The following is a 19,585-nucleotide window of genomic DNA, read 5'->3' on the forward strand; positions in this document are numbered from 1 at the left end:
GAGAGGGCGGGGAGAGGGCGGGGAGAGGGAGGGAAGAGGGGAGAGGGAGGGGAGAGGGGAGAGGGGAGAGGGAGGGGAGAGGGCGGGGCGGGGCGGGATGGCGGCCGCTGACAGGGAGGACCGTTAACGCCCCATACCGGTAACGGAAAGACGGTAACGCGCAGGTGCGCGCGCATGGCCCCGCCCCCACCCGCCCTTCTCCTTAACAGCGGCGAACGCTTCCCAGACGGACGGCGGCGAGAACCAATGGGAGGGCGGCCCCGGGCGCGCGTGGGTGGGGCGGGCGTCGCGCGGGATGGGCGCACTTCCGCCGCGGGCGGCCGGGGCCTATGTACCAATGGCTGCTGGGGGTCCTCCGCGCCTTCCTCCCCGCCGCCCGCCGCCCCGCGCCGCCCCCGGCCCCGCCGCCGCGCAAGAGGCCGCCCCCCAGGTCAGCGAGCCGCCCCGCCGCCTCACGGCCGTCCGAGGGCCTCGCCCCGTCAACTAGCCCCCCGCGGCCTCCCGGGGTGCGGCCTGCGGGACCCCCGGGGCCTGCCCGCCGGGAGCGGGAACCCGCCCGGCGCCTCAGCCGTCTCTCCTCGGCCTGAGGCGTTTGAGCCGAGGGCGGGAGCGGTGTTAGTCGCTCTGTTGTGTCGTGAGCTCGGGTGCACTGTGGTGTCTTGCCCTGGGGTTCCCCTCGCTCCGGCTGCCCGCCCCGGGGCTGGGCTCGGCCCCTCTGCCCGCCCTGAGCCCCCCCGTCCCGTCCCCCCCCCCGGGGGCTGTGGGGCTCGTGATGGGCCCCCGTGAGATCCATGCCATCCACCGCCCTTTCCCACTTGGGCACGGGAGCGCAGGGCAGGCTGCACCCCTCCTTCTGGCCCGGCTCTCGGCCTGTGTGGCTGGCCGTGGCGCAGGCCGCTGCCGGGTCGCTCTGTGCCCACGGTCACGGTTGTTCATGTGTGATGCTCAGATGATTGTGGGTTCCAGATGTTCCCAATAACTCCATTGGCAAACCCACCCCCTTGTTCGCTTTCCATCTGGACGGTGGGGGGGTTGAAAAGAAGAAAAGGGGTGGAGATTTGGAGTACGTGTGTTGAAGGAGCAGAGAACAGTATATAGATGTAAAGGGATATATTGGATGGAGGAAAGTCATGGCATAGGGATATGGTATGTATGTGGGCTGGAAGAAAGGGGGATGCCTTCCCAGGCGTTAACCATTGCTGGTGCCCCATAGCTCCTGGAGACAGATGGTTAAGCCATCTCCGTGCCTGTTGCTTTGGTGTCCCTGAAGAGAGGGAACGTATGGATTACATACCACATTTTGGGGTGTATGGTTGCTCCCTCTGGGAGAAACTGTTGTTCCGGGAGGCTGTGCTTAGTGTCTTATGTTCCAGAGCGAATGGGAAAAGTGAACGTCTTCTGGAAAGAGCCCCTTGTTGCACAAGTAGTTCTAGTTCACAGCTGCCGTGCAGAGCACAATCCCAAACTGAACGCGCCTTTGCAGACACTGCGGGCGGTCGTGGCACGATCTGACCAGGAGACCCGGTTTTGCTAAGAGATCGTTGGGAATGACCCGCGGAGCAATGCGGGTGAAACCGCATTAGGTGGCTTCGGAAGCTGAAGTTTTGAAACAGCGCTCACTGAGAAGGGCTGTAAAACATCAAAGATGTTCCCAGGTCCCCTGTGTGAGTCTTTTCAAGGAAATCTAAACCACAGGGTGGTTGTTATTTCTGCCACTTGAGGTTTTCCATGGTAGAAAGGTGAAAAATCATGGGTGTGGGTAGTGAAACTGGTGGGGAAAGTAGATAATCATTGTGTACGGTCTTGTATTGCACCACTGAAGCGCAGTGTGCGACTTTATTGGGAAAGCTTGAATTTTTTACAAATCTAAATTATAAATCTTAATGAACTGTCCTCAACACTGGTGGGGGAGGAAGTTTTGAAATATGGGTGTATGCAGAGTTACTGAGTTTTCCTAATACCTTATTTTTTCCCTGTCATTGCTAAGGAGGCAAGTAAAATGCTGGGCATAAGTAGGTGCTGTCTCCTCTAGAGAGTGGAGGACACGAACACATGTTTACATGGAGAACAGTCTCAGATTGCTTTTATTTTCTGGCCCATTTCAACGTGTTTCAAATATTACTCGACAGCCTTTGTGCTTACCTGTTTCTCCCAGGCCCTTGGCAAAACCCCGGTTGCAATTACACAGTTTAACCTTCTCCCAGGGTTGTGTGTTCCCTTTGGAGACAGAAGTAGCTAAGCATAGATTCATTTTTTTTTTTTTCCTTGCCTTTTGCCCATCCGTGTTCCCTGGCCATGCCTGCTTCAGAAGATCAAAGATTTCCTAATTTATTTCTGAATTACCAATTCAGCTTTTCTTGCGGTCAAAGTAAAATCTAAACCTCCAAGTGGTTGGTAAAGTAAAAAAAGGACAAAACAATGCTCTCAGGTGTTGGGTGTTCTGCTGCAGCTGGAGAAAGAGTCACTTCTGTTCAGAAACGGTTACTGTAACCGCAGTCAGGTATTTAAACTGTCCTTGTCTCAGAAAGTAGCCTGGAGGAGGTTGAATTGTGTTTTATCCCTGCAGAAGCTAGAAGGTTTTCACCAAAGACAGGCTCAGAGTGAGTTAGCTCTTGCTAAAAATTGAACAGGAGGATACAAATATTTTGCCTTCTTCAGTTTTACCTTCTGAAATATTAAATATGCTGAGTAAGAATGCATTTTTATAGCAATAGATTTGCATTTAGCAGCCACCCCCCAATATTTTCCACCTGACTTTAATAGCATAGTAAATATTCTTTGTAGTGTATGAAAGGTGCAGTTAAGGATATCCGCTACTCTTTGTGCTCCTGATACAGACGGAAGATAGTTCAGAAGCGATGATACCAGCAGGGTTCAGGGACATAACAGTTTAAAAGAAATTATTTTGTGTAAGAAAGACCAAAGAGTTCCTCGATGCATCCTTGCCGTCTGGCACGGCATTTCTGGAGGCAAATAGGGGGAAAAAAAAAAGTTAGGAACAACCTTCGCGCTCTGTTCCCAAAGCAAAAATGTTTGCTAGACTTTATCATTGTATCAACTGATACAATATTTGGACTTACGCTTAGTAAGAAAGGGTGCAACTAAGAATTATTTCAAGAACTAGTTCAGGAGCGCTGATGTAGCAGTAAGTTATTTAAGTGGGTGTATGCACGAGTTGCTTTCCCACCTTTATTTCCTGTCCTACTTAGACTTTCATTGCTCTGCAACTCCATGTAGTGACTTACGAACTTAGTAATCTCTGGTATGTTTTTTCCTTGAGGAAATAGGAAGACTTAACATGTAAACTGAAGCAATTTTGTGGTGCTGGGAACAAATGTAAAACATTAAGAAGCATTAACAGAACAAGAAAAACAGGCTTGATATGCTGTAGTGGGATAATTAGCAGTCCGTTGATTGGGAGAGGTGGGGGGCGTTGATGAGAGATGCTCTGCAGTGGCTGTGTGTGTCTGACATGATCCTAGGGGTGCTTGGAGGGGGAGACCTTTGGGATATGAAAATTTGGAAGTTTGGGCCCCGTGAAGGGAAGTCGGCCTGTTAGAAGCTTACCTGTGGTTGCAAATCGCTGTTCTCTGTGTTCTTTCCTCAGCGCTCAGCTACCTGTGGAAGATCCTGACCAAACTGAACCAAAAAAGAAAAAATCAGGTATTGCACCTTACAGAAGTATTTAATATCCCTGATTTTTCTTAGGTTTCACGTACCTTAGAAAACTCTGGCTTTTGTACTTCAGCATTGTTAATGAAGCTGTGGCTTTTCAAGCCATTCTTTCTTTCTGGCTGTCTTGTGTAGCCAGTGGTTGGAGGGTGTATTGCAGGGCCTAGCCCTATATATGATGTCATCTGTGTTGATTGTGGCAGGGCACAAGACTTTTACTGCCAGCAGGAGATATCCCAGGTCTCTCTGATGGTGAGCCTGTGCATGTCAGCAGAAAGAGTATTTTAAATCCAAGCTGTGTGCTCCCTCCTATCTCCGTTTGCAATCTACTTGTCAGTTCCAAATATCTGTATGTCTAAAGAGAAATCACTTAGAACCTGGGATGGTACCTGGAAGGTAACTTTAGACTGATGGCAGGCAAAGAAAAATGGTATTGCTGTGAGATAGTAGGTTTGAGGGGGGGAAAAAAAAGGCTGAATTGAGAACAGAAGTGTCAGATTAGTCTGAATCTGAAAATTTTGGCCTGTGGATTTGGAAAAGATAGAGGAAGGATGAGTAAAGAAGGATGGAGATGCAGCAGAGGCTAGGCATAGGAGCGAACAGCGGGATGGAGACCTGCTGTCTTCGGTGAGGCTTTCTGATACCCCCTCCACAAAGTATTTAAGGGTAAAATTACGCAGCTGCCTGCAGACGTGTCAGTGCCTCTGGATGCCAGCTGCGTTGGTCGTGATTTGAGATGGACATTTCCCCTTTTCCATCTTTACTCACAAAGAGGGAGAAATGATGTTCTTTCGGCTGTACGACATTTCCTAGCACAAGTTCTACAGGGAGATGTGGAGCTTCCTAGTTACTGCTTGGCGAACGATGCTGCCCCTTATTTAATGGCAGGGGCTGCTGAACTGTTGGTGTGCTTTTTTAGGCTTAAGAGCGTAAAACAATTGAAAAATATGCCAAATTTATATCTTGCTCCCCTATCCCTCCTCCTTTTAGCAACATGACCAGCTCTTGGTAGGAACAATTCCTACATCTTAGTAAGTAGGCCAAATCTGCTTCTAAGAACATGGTACCATCTATGCCCTCATCTGCTAAAACATTGTTCTCTTTATCTTCAAACAAATGCTGTTGTCTAATATGATTTAATCTCTAACGCAGCCCCTTATTGGAGAGCCCTGGCTTGTTGATGTTTGGAAATACTGTCAGAGGGGTTCCATGTCTTTGCTTTACTGCTGAAAAGAACAGGCTTGGGTAACTTTGGTTTCTAGACCTCCACGAACAGTTTCTCTCAACTAGACAAGAGCGACACGTAATAAACTGCAAGAGTACACTCAGGTGTGGAGGGGGCGAGGAGGATAAATTGGCCCTGTGCTGCTTCTCTGGAAACAGGGAATGTTCCCAAAAGCAGGGTGTTTGTGCAGATCTGGCTGGCAGACTCACGGGTGAGTCTTTGAGCTCCGGCTCTGAAGGACTGTGCAGTGAGCCAACTAATACAGATATTGCCACCAACTGCTGTTGGCAGAAGGGTCTGTAACTTCAAATGAGTTACACTGCTTTAGGTGGGATTAAGGAGATGGGCTTTAATGCAAATAGAAATCGTAATCCCCTTTTAAATCATGCTGTTATGTGGCCTGTCTTTGTTTTGTAGATCTCTCTGAGCGTAAAAAGAAAGTTGAAGAAGTTTCTGCTGTGGTGAAGTTGCCAGCCAAGGCAACAAGTGAGCGCCAGAAGGCTTCAGTCAGCAATGCCGCTCCAATCGCAGAGTCTACAGAAGAGGTTAGCAAAGATTTTGAAAGTAGGTAGAAGCTGTGCAAGATGAAAGAGGAAGCGGCTCTCCCTAATGCATCTTGAGGCTGGGCCCACTCTGAGCCTGGACAGCCGTAGGTTCTTCTTTGCTATTGACAGCAACAGCTCTTGTGCGCTGGGTTTGCCTTATGCAGGTTTGCGTACTCTGCTCTAGCAGTTGCAGCTGAGGAGGGAGCTAAATGTTTGTTGTCTTCTGGATACTTTACAATTGTTCAAGTCTATAGTTTTAGTGTGTTTGTAAACTGTTACTCTTTTCCTCAAGCTTGTAGTCAAGGAGTCAGAATATATTACCTTGTGAGAAAAATCGCATACTTCCTCTGGATAAACCTCTTTCTGCTAGGTTCATTATCCACCAGTCCAGGAGAGGATTCCTGTAGGACTTTGGCTCTGTAAAAATGAGTCATGAACTCCCTAGTGTGGTTCAAAGGTGTAGTGTTATTTTTCTTATTGCCCCATAGGGTAAGATGAATAAGAAACTGTCATGCTCTATTATTCGTTCCCGAGAGAGTCATTAACTCTTGTTTGTACAAAATATATCTTTCAAGGGCTAAGCTAGCACACTTTGGAATGTTTAGGAACTGACTGAGGAGAACTCAGTGATAAGCTTTTATTGTTTTAATCACTGCACGTATGAGAGCCCGTGTTAAAAAATGAAAGTGTACTTGTCAGAGATACTGCAAAGATTTGCATTCTGCTGCAACCTGAACCTGCAAATCATGGTCCCCAAGTCATAATAGAGCTCATTAAATTTCAGGAAGTTTATATTTGCCTGGATTCGCATTCAAGTTAAACTCACGTCGGTACTTTTTTCTTTTAATTTTTATTTAAGACTCAGTCCACTACTTCTGATCCTTCATCTAGAAGACCAACAGGTTCTACGCTAGAAGGAGAAATGCTACAAATTGGTAAGGCTGACATCAAGTCATGAACTCGTTTCTTTTTCACCCTACCTTGTGTACCATGCAACTCTACCCCTAGGCTTATGTACAGATTATTGCAGGCGTAATATCTAGGTAACATCTCGGAATACTTGAGTGCGAACCCTGTTTCTTCCTTGCATTGCTTCTGGCTTGGGGCCAGGCGTATATCTTGTCATCTCAGTACAAGACCTGTCATGGATGTAGTTCTTCAGCTCTGATACGTCCGCTCTTAGCTTGCCAGAATTGAATTGTTTTAAATGCTAATTTTAGGTATTAGATCCTGAGAACCATTTTTTTTATTTCAGGTTTGGGCTGGCAATATTTTGTGTGCACAACTTTCTGTAGCTGCCAATATGAAAATCTGAAAATATCCTAAAGTAACATAGCGCAAGTAATATTATGATGTAAGAGAGAAAATGAAAATTTATCTTTGGTGAAACTCTTTACTGTAAACTCATAAAACTCTTCAGTTTCTTTTTATAGTTACTGATGGCTTATGCTCTTCTCTCATAGATACAATGCCTTGTGGAACCAATACTTGCTTGAATAAGGAAACACTATCCCTTTCTCACAAGACAATTCCTTGTCTGAGGTAAAACCCCTTCTGTTTTCTTTGACTTCTTCTCTGAAAGATTTGCTGTCTTTCACTTTCATTCTTGAACTTCCTCTGTGTTGCCTAAAATTTGTATTTGTGTCCACATAGCAATATTTTTCCCAGGTATTCCAGGCTGCTATCCTAAGGGAGCTCTCCAGCTGCTTTTTTTTTTTTTTTTCCCCCAATTAGTTTTAAACTTTTTCTTTAAATCGAGATACTTCATAGACTCAGGAGATTAGAAAAGATTAAAGGTCTTGTGGTAGGAGGAAGTGTGGAACTTAAGAAGAGGCTGAGACCAGGAATGCCTATGAAAAGGTCCTAAATAATTATTTTGACAGGAAAAAAGTTGTTGTTGTAAAAAAGCAAAAGTAAAAAACCCAACAACCTCCTCTCAGAATAACTTGCATGACGTTCAGCATAAAATAATTCCTGATTTCATAGAAGGACTGGCCTTTACATTGCTTTTGATTTGAATTATTGTTTGGGGGATGCTTACGTGGGCAACCCTACTTGAACAGGGCTTTGGACCAGACGATCTCCTGAGGTCTCTGCTGGAATGATTCTGTGAGGAAAGCAGTGGCTACACCTTGGTGCCAGCGCACTAGCTTTTAGAAGAGCTGAGGGTTGGGTGGTATGAATAACATGCCTGCATGGTTCTTTAATCTTTGGTATCAACTCTTGGACTGCCATGGACGTAACGTGTGCCTCTGAGTGCAGTTGTGACGTGAGATCAAACAACAGGCTGTATTCAAGACAGTTGTTCTGATTTTCACTTTTACTTCTCCGTACTTTCCCATTAGCCAGTTGAAGACAGCAGGTCTGAGAGTCATAAACATCTCGTGTCTGTCTCCATCATCATCGGGCCACACGCTTTACAAAATAGTTGGTAGTGTTGGTAGCTTGAATGTTCTCTTGAAACTATTTCTTTTGCTGCTGTTGTTTTTAGCACGAGCAGGAATGGCAAACACCACGTGAAACTTGCTCCAGACAGCATCTTAACACCAAGGCCACCCATTAAGGAGCGCGCTCTGCCAGAATCCACGACTTCCGAAGTCAGCAAAATAGGGAGGCTTTTCTGTACTGCTGAAGAGGTACGCTGGGTGAGAAAGGTGCCTTTTGTAAATGAAACAAATTAGCAGTTGTAATGAAACTGTATGTAAATGCTGAGGTGGCAGTTTGTAACAGCACAGTGGGTGTAGTTAACGAAGTTGAAGGAATGCTTCTGGAAAATCAGCGTGTATCATTTTATTTGCCTTTACATGCATCAGGTCTTGGAACAGAGCAGTGCTTTGTTGCCAAAAGATTGAATTTTAAACCATTTTCACAGAAATGGTGTACTGGGGCAGGACCCTCCAGCCGGTTTCCACTTGTAAGTGGAGCTGTACCGCCTTGTCACTGTGTCTTTGTTGCAGAGTTATTTCACTATTTGTCCTTAACCTAGCTCAACTGTGCTCTTTCGATAGCGATTTTAAAAGGATAATGTAGGCAAAACCCCACTCAGTTGCTGATAATCCTTCCTTAGAGGACTATCTGAGAGGTCTTTCCCTGTCCTTTCCTTCCACTATCTGAAGCAACTATTGGAAAATTCCTGATAAACCGAGCTTACATGGGAGAAGAACTTAGACCAAAGTACTGGAGAAGCAGGCCATGGCAAGCTGTGGAGTATGATTAAGATACCCTGGGGACTCGCAGCACCCAATCATTATGTATATCGACAGGAATGCATATTAGCCTGAGTTCTTACGCAAGAGGTGCAGACCACAGCTGAAGAGAAGAGGCCCCCATCAGAGGAAACAGTTGCAGAAGGAATTTTGAGGTTTATAGTGGGACACAAGTTCCTAGAGCAGGGCTAACACAAAATGAAGGTGTGGGAATTCCTGCTAAAGTAAACTTAAATAATGTGCCGGTATTTTGGGAACAGCCTGTGCAGTCCGCGCTATATCCAGATTACAAATGTTTGCTTCATACACAGGTTCTAATCTCTTTTATTTTCTTCCTCCATTCTGCTAGGATGTTCAACGAGGAGAAAAGGAGAAATACAAACAGCTCTTGGAACTGGTAAAGGGAAAATATCCTAGAAGCCGCTCTAATCCGCAGTCGACAAGCTTCTGCAAGTAATTACAGGAAAAATAACCATTAATTTTTTGGTGGTAACATTGTAGCTGTTGTACATGCAAGTGGAAGGGAATTCATCTTTCCTACTCTCAGGGTTCTGCACAGTGTCCCAGGGCAGATGTTGGGGCAAACTAATTTTTAAAAGACCAACACTGCCCTTCAGCTCCCTGCAATGAAGCATGCGTATTCTCTGAATGTATATTCTAAACGTGAAGATTCCTTTGTTGATAGGGATGTGTTTCTGATACTCCTTTCTTGTCTCTGTGCTAAGAAAGGTAGCATCTAGTTCTAGTGGTGGCGGCGTAACTTCTAGTATAAAAATCCACAGCACTGGTTATTCTGTGACACTGTTAAAAAGAATTTTGCTTCCTCTTGTTTGCAATTGATGAGTTTTGCCTTGCTCAGGAATCCTGTTATATCTGAGAATGTGACACTTAAACACAGGGAATGCCAGAATTTTCTCCATTCCTTTCTACCTCCCCCAGTCCTTGCACAAATTATAGGAAGTTTTCTCTTTGGGGAACACTAAGCTGATAAAATCCCACTCGTGTGTAGAATTCCAGTTCCTAAAGCGACCTGCAGAGGGGAACTTGTGTGTAGTTCTGATTCACATATTACCAGTGGCGAGTATATTTGATATAACTGTGTCAAGAGATTGCACGAAGTTAACGACACAAGTAAAAACCACAAAAATAATAGAAGCTATTATCTTAGCGGACTAGTTACACTTCAAAGCTGTGCCGAAGTCACCTAATTCTTATAAAATAGTGATGCCAAGATGGTGCTGAGGTTCCATCGTGCCTTTGTACACAGTTAGATGGTAGAAAATGCCACGCTTTCTTGCAGTTTCCTTTAAATGCTGTGAAATGTGGGTTGTTACCAGGGCTGAGAACAATCCCAAGCTCCACTCAGTGGTTCGCAGCTAGAAAACATGTAAACACCTGACTTCAGAACAGCGTATCATGTTTAAACATTCTGGCACATGAAAACGATATGGAAAACAGTGTCTCATGTAATTTTAGGTGCATTTTAGGGTGGGTCAAGACTCTGCTTTCGGCATCTCATCTCCCAGTCATTGATTGTTGTGGTTTGGCTCATATCTCAGAGCAGACCTGGAGCATGTGAAACAGATTCCTTTCAGATGAAGCTAAACCAGAGAGCGTTCCTGTGGAATGTGTCTAATGCGCTCCAACTGCTCACGAGGGTGTAGTCACCGAGGCCAGAGTAGAGTAGGTCTGAAGTAAAATGGTCCCAGAAGTATGTATGTTGTGGACGTTGCGTTCTCAGTGTCAGCATAATCTTTAATAAATAGATTGGAGAGAGTTGGTCAAGGATGGTTGTAACAAATCCTGTCTTGTCCCGTAAAACAAAGATTAATCCAGATATTTGTAGGATGCGCAAAGAGTACTTTTTCCTTTTAAAGAAAAAAACAAAAAGCCACTGATTTGCTGGTGAACAGGTAAAGGAATTAAATTTCATGATTGATTAGTCTCTTTTGAAATTCTGGAGCCAGAACATTTGACTCCTGTATCTTCAATATACCCGAGTTGAAAGTAGCCAAGCTTCTGAATGTGACCTGCCTCCTCATGGAAATGCCCTTTTTATTTTGTCATGAAACCAGTGCAGGAGCCAGGATGTTTCTGTCAAGGGATTAAACAGCTTTCTATCACTTCAATTATGGCTTCCAACTCTAATGTAGGCAGTTGTGTAGGAATAAACTGTCTCCTTTCTAGTGAGTTGATACGCACCAATAACAAATGCCATACCTATAAAAATTGTGATTCTTCTCTGTTTTTTTTTTTTGCTGCACCAAAGTGTTCAAGCCTACTCCAAGGAACCAGTGATGACTGGGGGTCACCTGGAAGAACAAAAATATGGAGGAGATGCCTTTCCATGTATGACACTAAGGACCAGTGAGTATCCCCATGGTTCGTATCTGTTCCACTTTGTAGGTAGACTTCAAATCAAAATAGGGCATTTCCTTAAGTCTTGAAGGTATAGATTATGCTAAAAAGTTTTGTCAGTGCTAGTGTATTGTTAATCTGTGTCTACCTATAAGGAAATCTAAATCATCCAGCGTGTTTATGCTAGTATAGCTTATGTCAGCTCTTAGAATGAAATGAGTTGTTTCTGGAAAGAAAGGGGGGGAAAAAAGAGGGGGAATAACCACCGCCACCCCCCAGACAATAGGTAGTTATTGGCTAAAATGGCTCTGTAAGGTTTTTGTTGAAGTGAAAGTTTGTTTAGAATTGTACTTGAGAGACGGTACTGTACCAGTGACGTTCGTAGCTGCACTATACAGGAGAATGTCGTAGTATCTGGTTGGTTGTACTAGTGGAGGGTGATACATTACTACATGCCCTTAGATGCCCATTACTTAACTCAGACTTGTGGTTACGTGTTACTTTTTAATCCCTTTTTAATTTTATTCATGATTATTTCTGTGATAGCAGAGCTTTGAAACCAAGTAAGCTAATTGTTATCATACCATGTGTTCATGGGTATGAAGACTGTCCCAGTCTTTTTTTTTCCTCTGTTCTTTACTTAAGTAATTTTTCATCAATACTTCTTTTTACATGTTTGCCAGAGTTCAAACCTCCTAACAATACAGTCATCATTAAAAGTTATTTTGTATTTGTCACCCAGAACCTGAGAGCTATGTACATCTGATCGTAATTGAAAGTTGACTTCTTGTTTTCATGTTCCTGCTTTTCTGTGCAGGTATCAAATGTGCAGATGTTTGCAGCCCACAGCGGTCTCAGAAAAGTGATGCAATCAGGTAGAGTCTCTTTTAATCGTGGTTCTTGTTTCTTGTGGCTCTGTGTGCATGTGTCTCAGCCTCCAGTGGTGTCCAGAAGACAAATGATACTTATCATCTCAGTGCTGTGGAAGAGGAGTAGCTAGCTTGTGGCTCTGGAATTGCTCGCAAGCCAGTTGCATCTCCAGTGCAGCTCCCGTGCGAGAGCCGTGCGTGTGACAAACTGGGTTGTGCTGGTGTGGAGTTTTCTGGGTCCTTTGCTGTGGGAAGGAATCTAGTGAGGGTGAGAGTGGTGGCTGTACCAAGTTGTCCTTGGATTTGCAGAATCTGTTTTTGCTTCTGTCTTTCTGCCATACCATTCATGAGCTGACATTTCATTTCTTTCACTGTGCAGCTAGGATCCTAAACGTAAGGACTAGAGAATTGTAAAGCCTGGTGGGACTGAGGCAGGAATATGAGACCAAAAAGGAAGCATGCAGTTGGGTTGTCTGCCTGTTTGAGAGTGGACTCGTCTGTGCTGACTGGCTGAGCAGGCAGGAATGCGAGTTCAGATGGCATTGGGGTGTTGAGGGAATTGGGTTTTTGGTTGCAGTAAGCGCACCTACAGGGAGAGATTTGGTACGGCAGTCTGATGTACGCATCTGTCTGCAGTGACCTTCCCTTAAATGAGAGAGGAGAAAGCGTAGATGGGAGCAGAGATACTGTTGTGGCAGTCCTGGTTTTTAGCTAATTCCATCCCTTTTCTTCTCCCCGCTTTAAACACTAGCGCTATATTTAGCAGTGCGGCACTGTTCCTGTGCTTAAATTGTCACTCATTCCCCTAAGCTGGAGGGGAGAGAAGGAAATAAAATAACTGTTAGAGTGTGATGGGCTCAAATAAAAGGAATGTTTTCTTGCTTTTTTTTTTTTTGCTGATTTAGCTACTAACTGACATCAGACAAGGCTTCTGATATCTACTCTTACCATGCCAAACTGAAAGCTTTTAAAGCAGAATGAGTATAGGATACCATGAGAGTCTGTTGTAGGTCTCCCTCCTGACAAAGGGGATCTTTGGTGACAGTGCCCATTCTTGTTTTTGAGGAAGGGACGTATATATGGACAACTTTAATGTCTGTGTATTTGTTTGCTCTTCAGAGTCTGTGTGGTTTTAATGATAATCCTCTCCAAACGGGGATAGTCACTCTCTTGACTAGCCTATAGAAGGCAAGTAAAGACCCTGTAGCTTTCCCATTTTTAATTCAACGTGCTGGTCTTAGTTTCTGTAAGCTAACTATGTTTGGATGCAAGTATAGTTGCAGATGTTCACATTATACCTTGCAGTATAACACCTAGCACGCGGTAATTTATCACAAATAGATCACAAAGCACTCGATGAGGAAGTGCTGGTTGCTTCCCTGGTTTCCAAATAATGAAACCGATAAGGAGAAACAAAAGGAGTCTTGCATGTGTAGATGGAAGGAAGTTTGCGAAGCTTCCAGCTCTTCATTCTATCTCAGAATATCTTTCGTCTTGGTGCTGGAAGCTGAGACGATGTTGTTACGTGTTCATGTGTGCAACTGAGGCTCTAGTGAGAATCAGCCTTAAAAAAGCATTTCTTATCCAGAAGGTGAATTGCTGAGAATTATACGGGACAGCACTGATACACAGCTCAGCTCTCTCTCCCTCCCTCCCTCCTCGCAGGTACTACACACCAGCAGAAAACTCTCATGAACAGGGAAGACCAGTGAAACAAGCCATTGTGGGGGTAAGTGTGTGTTACTCATTAATCCACTTTTTATGAAAATATAGCTATTTGTGATCAGAAATTTTTGCACTCTTCACTTACATTACTTACTCAACAATGCATGTATTTGTCCTGGTTGTTTTTCCCAGGGTAAGTGGGAGCGTTATTTTGATGAGTAGCACTATCACAAAGCATTTTTCACTGCCATTAATTTTGTTTCTGGGCTATTATGAGCACACTACACAATACTATTTTTATTCTTCCCCTTTAATGTGTCGGGTATAGATAGCTTCAAAATCTTTAGTGCACAGATTTAGTTGACATGCAAAGCTGGACTGTAGTATCTTTAGTCTTCTCTTGTTTTGTGAGATAGGGAGTACATCTCTCTGACTTTCATCTCTGGTCAGGATTGAGATCAAAAATAAAATTTTAATCATGGAAATCGGAAATACTAATCTTGATCTCGACTTGATACCTACGTGTGGAGGCTTTGCTGGGCTTCTTAATGCTAGTCCAAGCCAAGCTAACTTTCTGCCTCTCTTGCCTCCATTTAGTTTTGAGTGCAACGTTACCTGGGTGCACAGCTGGAATGCAGTCATCAATAAAAAATAACTTGGGAGTTTGCTGGTTGGATGTGTGTACAAAAACCCTTCCAGTTTTATCCACGCACAAGATTTTCTGCACTATTCCCCAGCAAACAAATCTGTGCTTGCTTCCTAGCTTAATGTCCTTTTGTCTAACAGAGACAGTACGGAGCTGAAGTCTCAAAAGAGGTGTTGTTCCAATTACATCTGGGACCTGTTCTGTCCAGAAAGTCATCTGCCACTGATGTGGAAGAAAAGAAATTCCCAAGCTCAGAAAAAACAGTAGAACACTTTGCTCCGCTCACAGAGGTACCGTAGCTGACAGTCGGTTAGACAAGAACAGAAGGCTGTGAAACAGCTGCAAGGAACTCCATTTGTTATAGGTGGTTCTTAAGGCTTTTTGAAATCTTAAGAACTTGCGATTAACCTGTTACCAAGTGTCTGCTGCTGTGACTTCACAGTGCAAGGGTCAGCAGTAAAGCTGGTTTTAAGGGTTTATTGTGCTACATGCACTCCTTCAGTTGTGCTAACCTAAGGGTTTGTGGGGCTTCTGCAACCAAGACAAAACTTAGTCCAAGTTTAAACACTCTCCCAGAGCAGTGCTAACCTGATTCATACAGTTATGTTGGCTCTGCCTCCTAGCTGGTCCTACTATGGCGATAGAACCTGAAAATCAAGCTTTTGCTGATCCACGGTGTTGCATCACTCGTGGGGGACCTGAGCAGGATCTCGCAGAGTCATGTATGTGCACGGGACATGGTTGCGCTGCACATAACAGTGATCACAGGAGTTAACTTAGTTCCGCTGTTCAACAGGGAGTGGGAGTTCAAGTTTCTTTCCCCTATTTGTGTGAATTTTGGCTGGTTTTATTCTTCGGAGTTGCGGTCGTGCTGATGTAATGGAGCACCTCCTTTTTTGCCCATTGAGGATTGACTTGGAAAGGGCTAGCAAATCCAGAGTTTATGAAGTCTGCAGAGTGATGCTCAGTACAAGGAAAAGCAGGTGTTTTTCTTACTTTGCTAGCCCATATTCTACCAAGGAGATGCTATTGCAGATCAGAGCCAGTTGCATGCACAGCCTGGACTCCTGATTGCCTGACTCCAGTGGAGCTGCCTCAGTTTCTCCCTTTGCTGTTAACTTCAGTTCCCTTTTGAAGTCCCTCGCCTTCAAATTCTTTCTGGCTCCTGACTTAGCTGCCTTGGCATGGAGAATGCCTACTGTGGTTGGGTTAAACCTCAGCATTGTGAGGGCTGCAGCATCGTGTGGGGAAGGCGTTTGCTGTACTTCTGTTCGTTAGTGTGCTCAATGCTCCGTTTCATGAGTCCTTCCCCATTTAATTGTTCGTTTCAGGCCATGGAGAGAGAGGTCATTGCTGCGTTTGGCAAAGGTGAGCCAGACGAGATCATGAGCAGTGCCTTCAAACTAAAGGTCACTCGTGAGGACATCCAAACGCTAATGAACCTTTGCTGGCTAAATGATGAGGTAAAACCAGCTGCAGCACAGTTTGTTTGTTTTTTTTTTAAATTCAGCATTTATTTAAAACTAGCCCTTCACTGTGTACCGAAGTCTTTTCAAAATTACTTGATGACCTTCACTGCAGAGCCTAGAAATCTCTGTACAGTTCTTACTTTAGGTACTTAAGGGTCTAGTGTTTCTAGAAGTTCCTTTACTACTCGTATCATGCAGCTTCCAGGAGTTAGTCCAGGTGATTGGAGTGGGTGGCAGGTGTCTTTATCAAACCAAGTGCAAAATTCTCAGAGCAAACCAGCTGAGAAGGGTATGGAGAATTCCGACAGCTGAGGCTGGAGTTCTCTCAGCTGCGTACATAAGGGTGGCCAGCAAAGATATGTTGCTGTATTTTTCATTTGGTAAGCTGGAGTCTTATTTTACATCTCAAGTTTACTCTTTATGGTATAGGTCATTAATTTCTACATGACTCTTCTGGTGGAAAGAAGTAAGAAGGAGGGATATCCAGCAGTCTATGCTTTTAGTACTTTCTTTTATCCCAAACTCGTTTCTGGGGGCTACAAAGCAGTAAGAAGATGGACCAGAGGCGTAGATCTCTTCAAGCAGGACCTCATCTTAGTGCCCATTCACTTGAGAGTCCACTGGGCACTAGTGGTGAGTCAAACTGGCTTTTTATTTAGAATTGGATGGGGAGGAAAAAAACTAGCAAGAAAAGTCATCTAGGTTTTGGGGTGTGCTTTGTCTAACAGTCACCTTTTAATAACAGGTCATAGATGTCAGAAAGAAGACCATCAAATACTTTGACTCGATGGGACAAAAAGGCGACAAGATTTGTGAAATTTTGTTGTAAGTAACTGCTCAGTCGCTGCTTTTATGTTGTGAATTACGAGAAGGTTTTTTTTTAATTTTTGTCCCTGTAACACGACTGCAAGTTTTCACGTTTCTTGTAGATAACAAAACAGAAGTCTTTGATTCGCTTGCTGCGAGTTGTATGACATTGACTGCTTATCTAGTCTGACATCGTCCCCTCCACCTGGGGTCTCATACACTGTTTATTGCTTAGCTCTTTTATCCTTTTCTTGTTTTAAGACCTTTTCCCCCCACAGACATGTAACGTTCATCCTTTTTACTGTAGTGAGCTACGTAACGTGCTCCGTCTGTCTACACCTCTTCTGTTCTGTTCAGTGTTTTAAACAAAGCCCCCATATTTCTCTCCAGCTTGCCCCAGCAGGCCACCCTCGTGTCCTTACTGTGCGTTATTTGTATTTCTCACATCCTCACTCAAGACAGATGTCTTGTACCAAGCTTTTCCTGGGAAAACCCTTGGCCTGGGAACTTCCTCAGCCCAAAAGCTTTTTTATTTGTTCTTCCAGAGGTGCACCCGGTATGTGGGGTCAAGGTGCACGGTGGAATTATGGCATTATGGTTCCTTGCTTGGTTTTTCTGTTCCTCCTCTGATAACATGTGATTTGGGGTTTTCTGACCTCTACTAAGCAATGAGCTTATACTTTTGCGGAAGTCTCTGTTGGAATTGTTGGTCTCGTTCCTGACCAGTAACCGTTAGCTTGCAGCCTCTCGCTTTCTTTGTAAATTTAAGATTTGGATTTTTCCTCCAAATGCCTTAAATCAGCTGCTGTGAGGATCCTCTGACATTTTACTGTCCTGCCATTCATCTTCCTGTGATCCTTCAGCAGCTCACTTTTTATTGGCCTAAATTACAGAGATAAAGAACTATTTTTTGTTTTGTTTTAAACAGCCAATATCTGCAAGAAGAAAGCCGGGAAAAAAGAAATCTGGAGCTGACTTTTTCGGAGTGGACTCTTCGCAGCATGGAGCCACATGTATGTGAGCACTACTTGGATTCGAAATGTGAACTGTAACTCCTTGTCACGAAGGCCTTAAACACTTTCTAATAAGTCCAAGCCTTTAGAGAACGGCCATAAGCATCTCGTCTTCTTACGGTATCACCTCAGGCTGCGAGTGGATCGAGAAACCATGCTGAGATGAAATCTCTAAGCAGGGCCTCTCCTTGCTGGCTCAATACTTTTTTTTTTTTTTTTTTTTTTTAATTCAGGCTTTGCCCCCATTTCACATGTTAAATTTAAGAATCTGTTTAGCTGTTCTCAGAGAATGTAGGCTTCAAAAATCAGGTTTGGGTTTGGAATAATTATTCTTGTTTGGAACACAAATCCTGACAAAGCAGAGGCACGAGCTGATGTTTCTCCAGAAGTTAATAGTAAAAAGCAGTAGCTAAAAACTTGGTTTAACAAACATGACGCTGTGCAAACCTCAAGATGCCTTATCAGCCTGCCAAGAATTTGGATAGTAACCTCCAAGGAAAGGAAGCAGAGGGGAGGGATGATGTGCGGTTAATTGGGTCTGTTCCTTGGGTGCGGGAGTGGTAAATGGATTATTGTGAGTAGGTGCATGAGTGTAGGTTAGCATCGGGTTGGTTTGAGTGGTGTGTGCTGCTTTTAAGATAGAGGAAAATTCTCCATCTTCTTTGCGTTCATTAGGAAATCCCTCAGCAATTGAATGGAAGTGACTGCGGGGTTTTCATGTGCAAATATGCAGATTGTATCTCCAGAGACAAACCGATAACCTTTACACAGGTGAGCGAAGGTTCTAAACAGCTCCAGACTTTTTCGCGCGGATAAAAGAGCCAGGGAAGTTACGCAGCAGCTGGTCATTGCGTCTGGGGCAGGGGCTGAGGTTTTGTACCCCTCTTTTGCTGCAAATTTGCTGGAGTTGGAACTTCAGAGCAGCCTCAGCAGGGCAGAGCTGTGTTCTCCATCCTTACATCTGGTATCTGCTTCCTCACCGAATTAAGGAATTAAGTGGGTGTTTATGCATATTTTCTGCCGTGACTTCCTAGGTAATAGATTTTTCTTTTCTTTTCAGAATCACATGCCTTACTTCCGCAGGAAGATGGTGTGGGAAATAATCCATCAGCAGCTGCTGTGAGACATGCACTATTGGAGTAACACTGTGATCACCTCAGGGTGACTTAACTCTTATTTTAGTTACTTTTCTAATACCTTATTTGAAAAGACAGCAGGCACACAAATTTTCCTCTTTAGGTTATGAAGTAGCGGTTAAGTTGGTTTTGTTCTCCCCCCCCCAAATTGTGGAGACAGTAACTCTCTTTGAAATTAGCTAATGCACCTTAAGTGCAAACCAGAAAGACTGCTGTGACCTCGCCAAGGGGACGGTTAAGAACAAATGCTGTGAACCTCTATCGTCGCGATGGATGCTCAGACCTCGCAGCCCATGTTACAGGCAAATGGGACTCTCACCTGGTAACAGTTGTGGTAGCTCAACTGATCTTCCCAAGGACAACGTGCTTAGCTGCTGTTTTTTCAAAGAGAGTTTTGTTCTGTTTCTGGAATATCTACAATCTACTTGATTCCTAAAACTGGATTTGTGATGACCATAAAAAAAAAAAAAAGCTTTTACCATCTTTTGATTTGTAACAAATCCATAGTGAAGCCCCTGTAGTTGGGGTTGGTTTTGTTGCTTTGTTTTTCTCTGTCTCCAGGGAGTTATCTAATGTGAAAAGAGAAATATTTATTTCTTTTTATTAAAATAAATATATAAATTATATAAAAAGAGCCTTACTGGAATGAAACTCTACTTGGTAATGAAATAGAGTGATTTGGTCTTTTTTTTAATTGAAAATAAGTTTGATGTATCAATGTGGTTTTTAGCTCACTTACCATCTACAAGGAAGAAGTCTCTAACCAGGATGAGTATCAGAGCACAAAATCCTCTAAGCGATTGTCACAAAACCCTGAAGGGGTGGTCGGGATGTCGTTCAGCAGCGAGATGAGCAAGTGCAGTCCCAGTTATACCGAAGTAGGAGATCTCTCCTTGGGGTAACTCCCAAGACTTCTCAAAGACAAAGCGAAGCTTGTCTGCGCAGCGCGATGAATGCAGGCTGTCGGGTACTGG

The 19,585-nt window shown here is 44.1% G+C and overlaps 1 protein-coding gene across 4 annotated transcripts; it reads left to right on the forward strand.

Annotated features, from left to right (window-relative positions):
* The first annotated feature begins 310 nt into the window (after nucleotides 1-310).
* SENP2 (SUMO specific peptidase 2) lies at nucleotides 311-19,261 on the forward strand. Of its 4 annotated transcripts, none has more exons than XM_054835825.1 (17): nucleotides 311-430; nucleotides 3,608-3,663; nucleotides 5,315-5,442; nucleotides 6,302-6,377; nucleotides 6,906-6,984; nucleotides 7,934-8,078; nucleotides 8,998-9,101; nucleotides 10,918-11,030; nucleotides 11,824-11,881; nucleotides 13,541-13,604; nucleotides 14,327-14,476; nucleotides 15,518-15,649; nucleotides 16,085-16,288; nucleotides 16,401-16,480; nucleotides 17,391-17,475; nucleotides 18,151-18,246; nucleotides 18,536-19,259. In XM_054835825.1, the coding sequence occupies exons 1-17, from the start codon at nucleotides 330-332 to the stop codon at nucleotides 18,596-18,598; spliced, it is 1,734 nt and encodes a 577-aa protein (XP_054691800.1). In that variant the 5' UTR covers nucleotides 311-329; the 3' UTR covers nucleotides 18,599-19,259. The 4 variants fall into 4 exon arrangements, with proteins under 4 accessions (XP_054691800.1, XP_054691801.1, XP_054691802.1 ...); XM_054835826.1 differs by having other exon boundaries at nucleotides 10,918-11,015; nucleotides 18,536-19,257; XM_054835827.1 differs by lacking the exon at nucleotides 14,327-14,476 and having other exon boundaries at nucleotides 18,536-19,261.
* Nucleotides 19,262-19,585: the final 324 nt, after the last annotated feature.

Source organism: Grus americana, chromosome 9 (genome assembly GCF_028858705.1).
Source record: "Grus americana isolate bGruAme1 chromosome 9, bGruAme1.mat, whole genome shotgun sequence".
Lineage (NCBI taxonomy): Eukaryota > Metazoa > Chordata > Aves > Gruiformes > Gruidae > Grus > Grus americana.

Bases quoted from the DNA above. Each gene is read 5' to 3' on its own strand.
- SENP2 (XM_054835825.1), top strand. From the start codon at position 330: ATGTACCAATGGCTGCTGGGGGTCCTCCGCGCCTTCCTCCCCGCCGCC. The intron at 8,079-8,997 runs GTACGCTGGGTG...CCATTCTGCTAG, and splicing joins TTTTCTGTACTGCTGAAGAG to GATGTTCAACGAGGAGAAAA. The intron at 9,102-10,917 runs GTAATTACAGGA...GCTGCACCAAAG, and splicing joins CAGTCGACAAGCTTCTGCAA to TGTTCAAGCCTACTCCAAGG.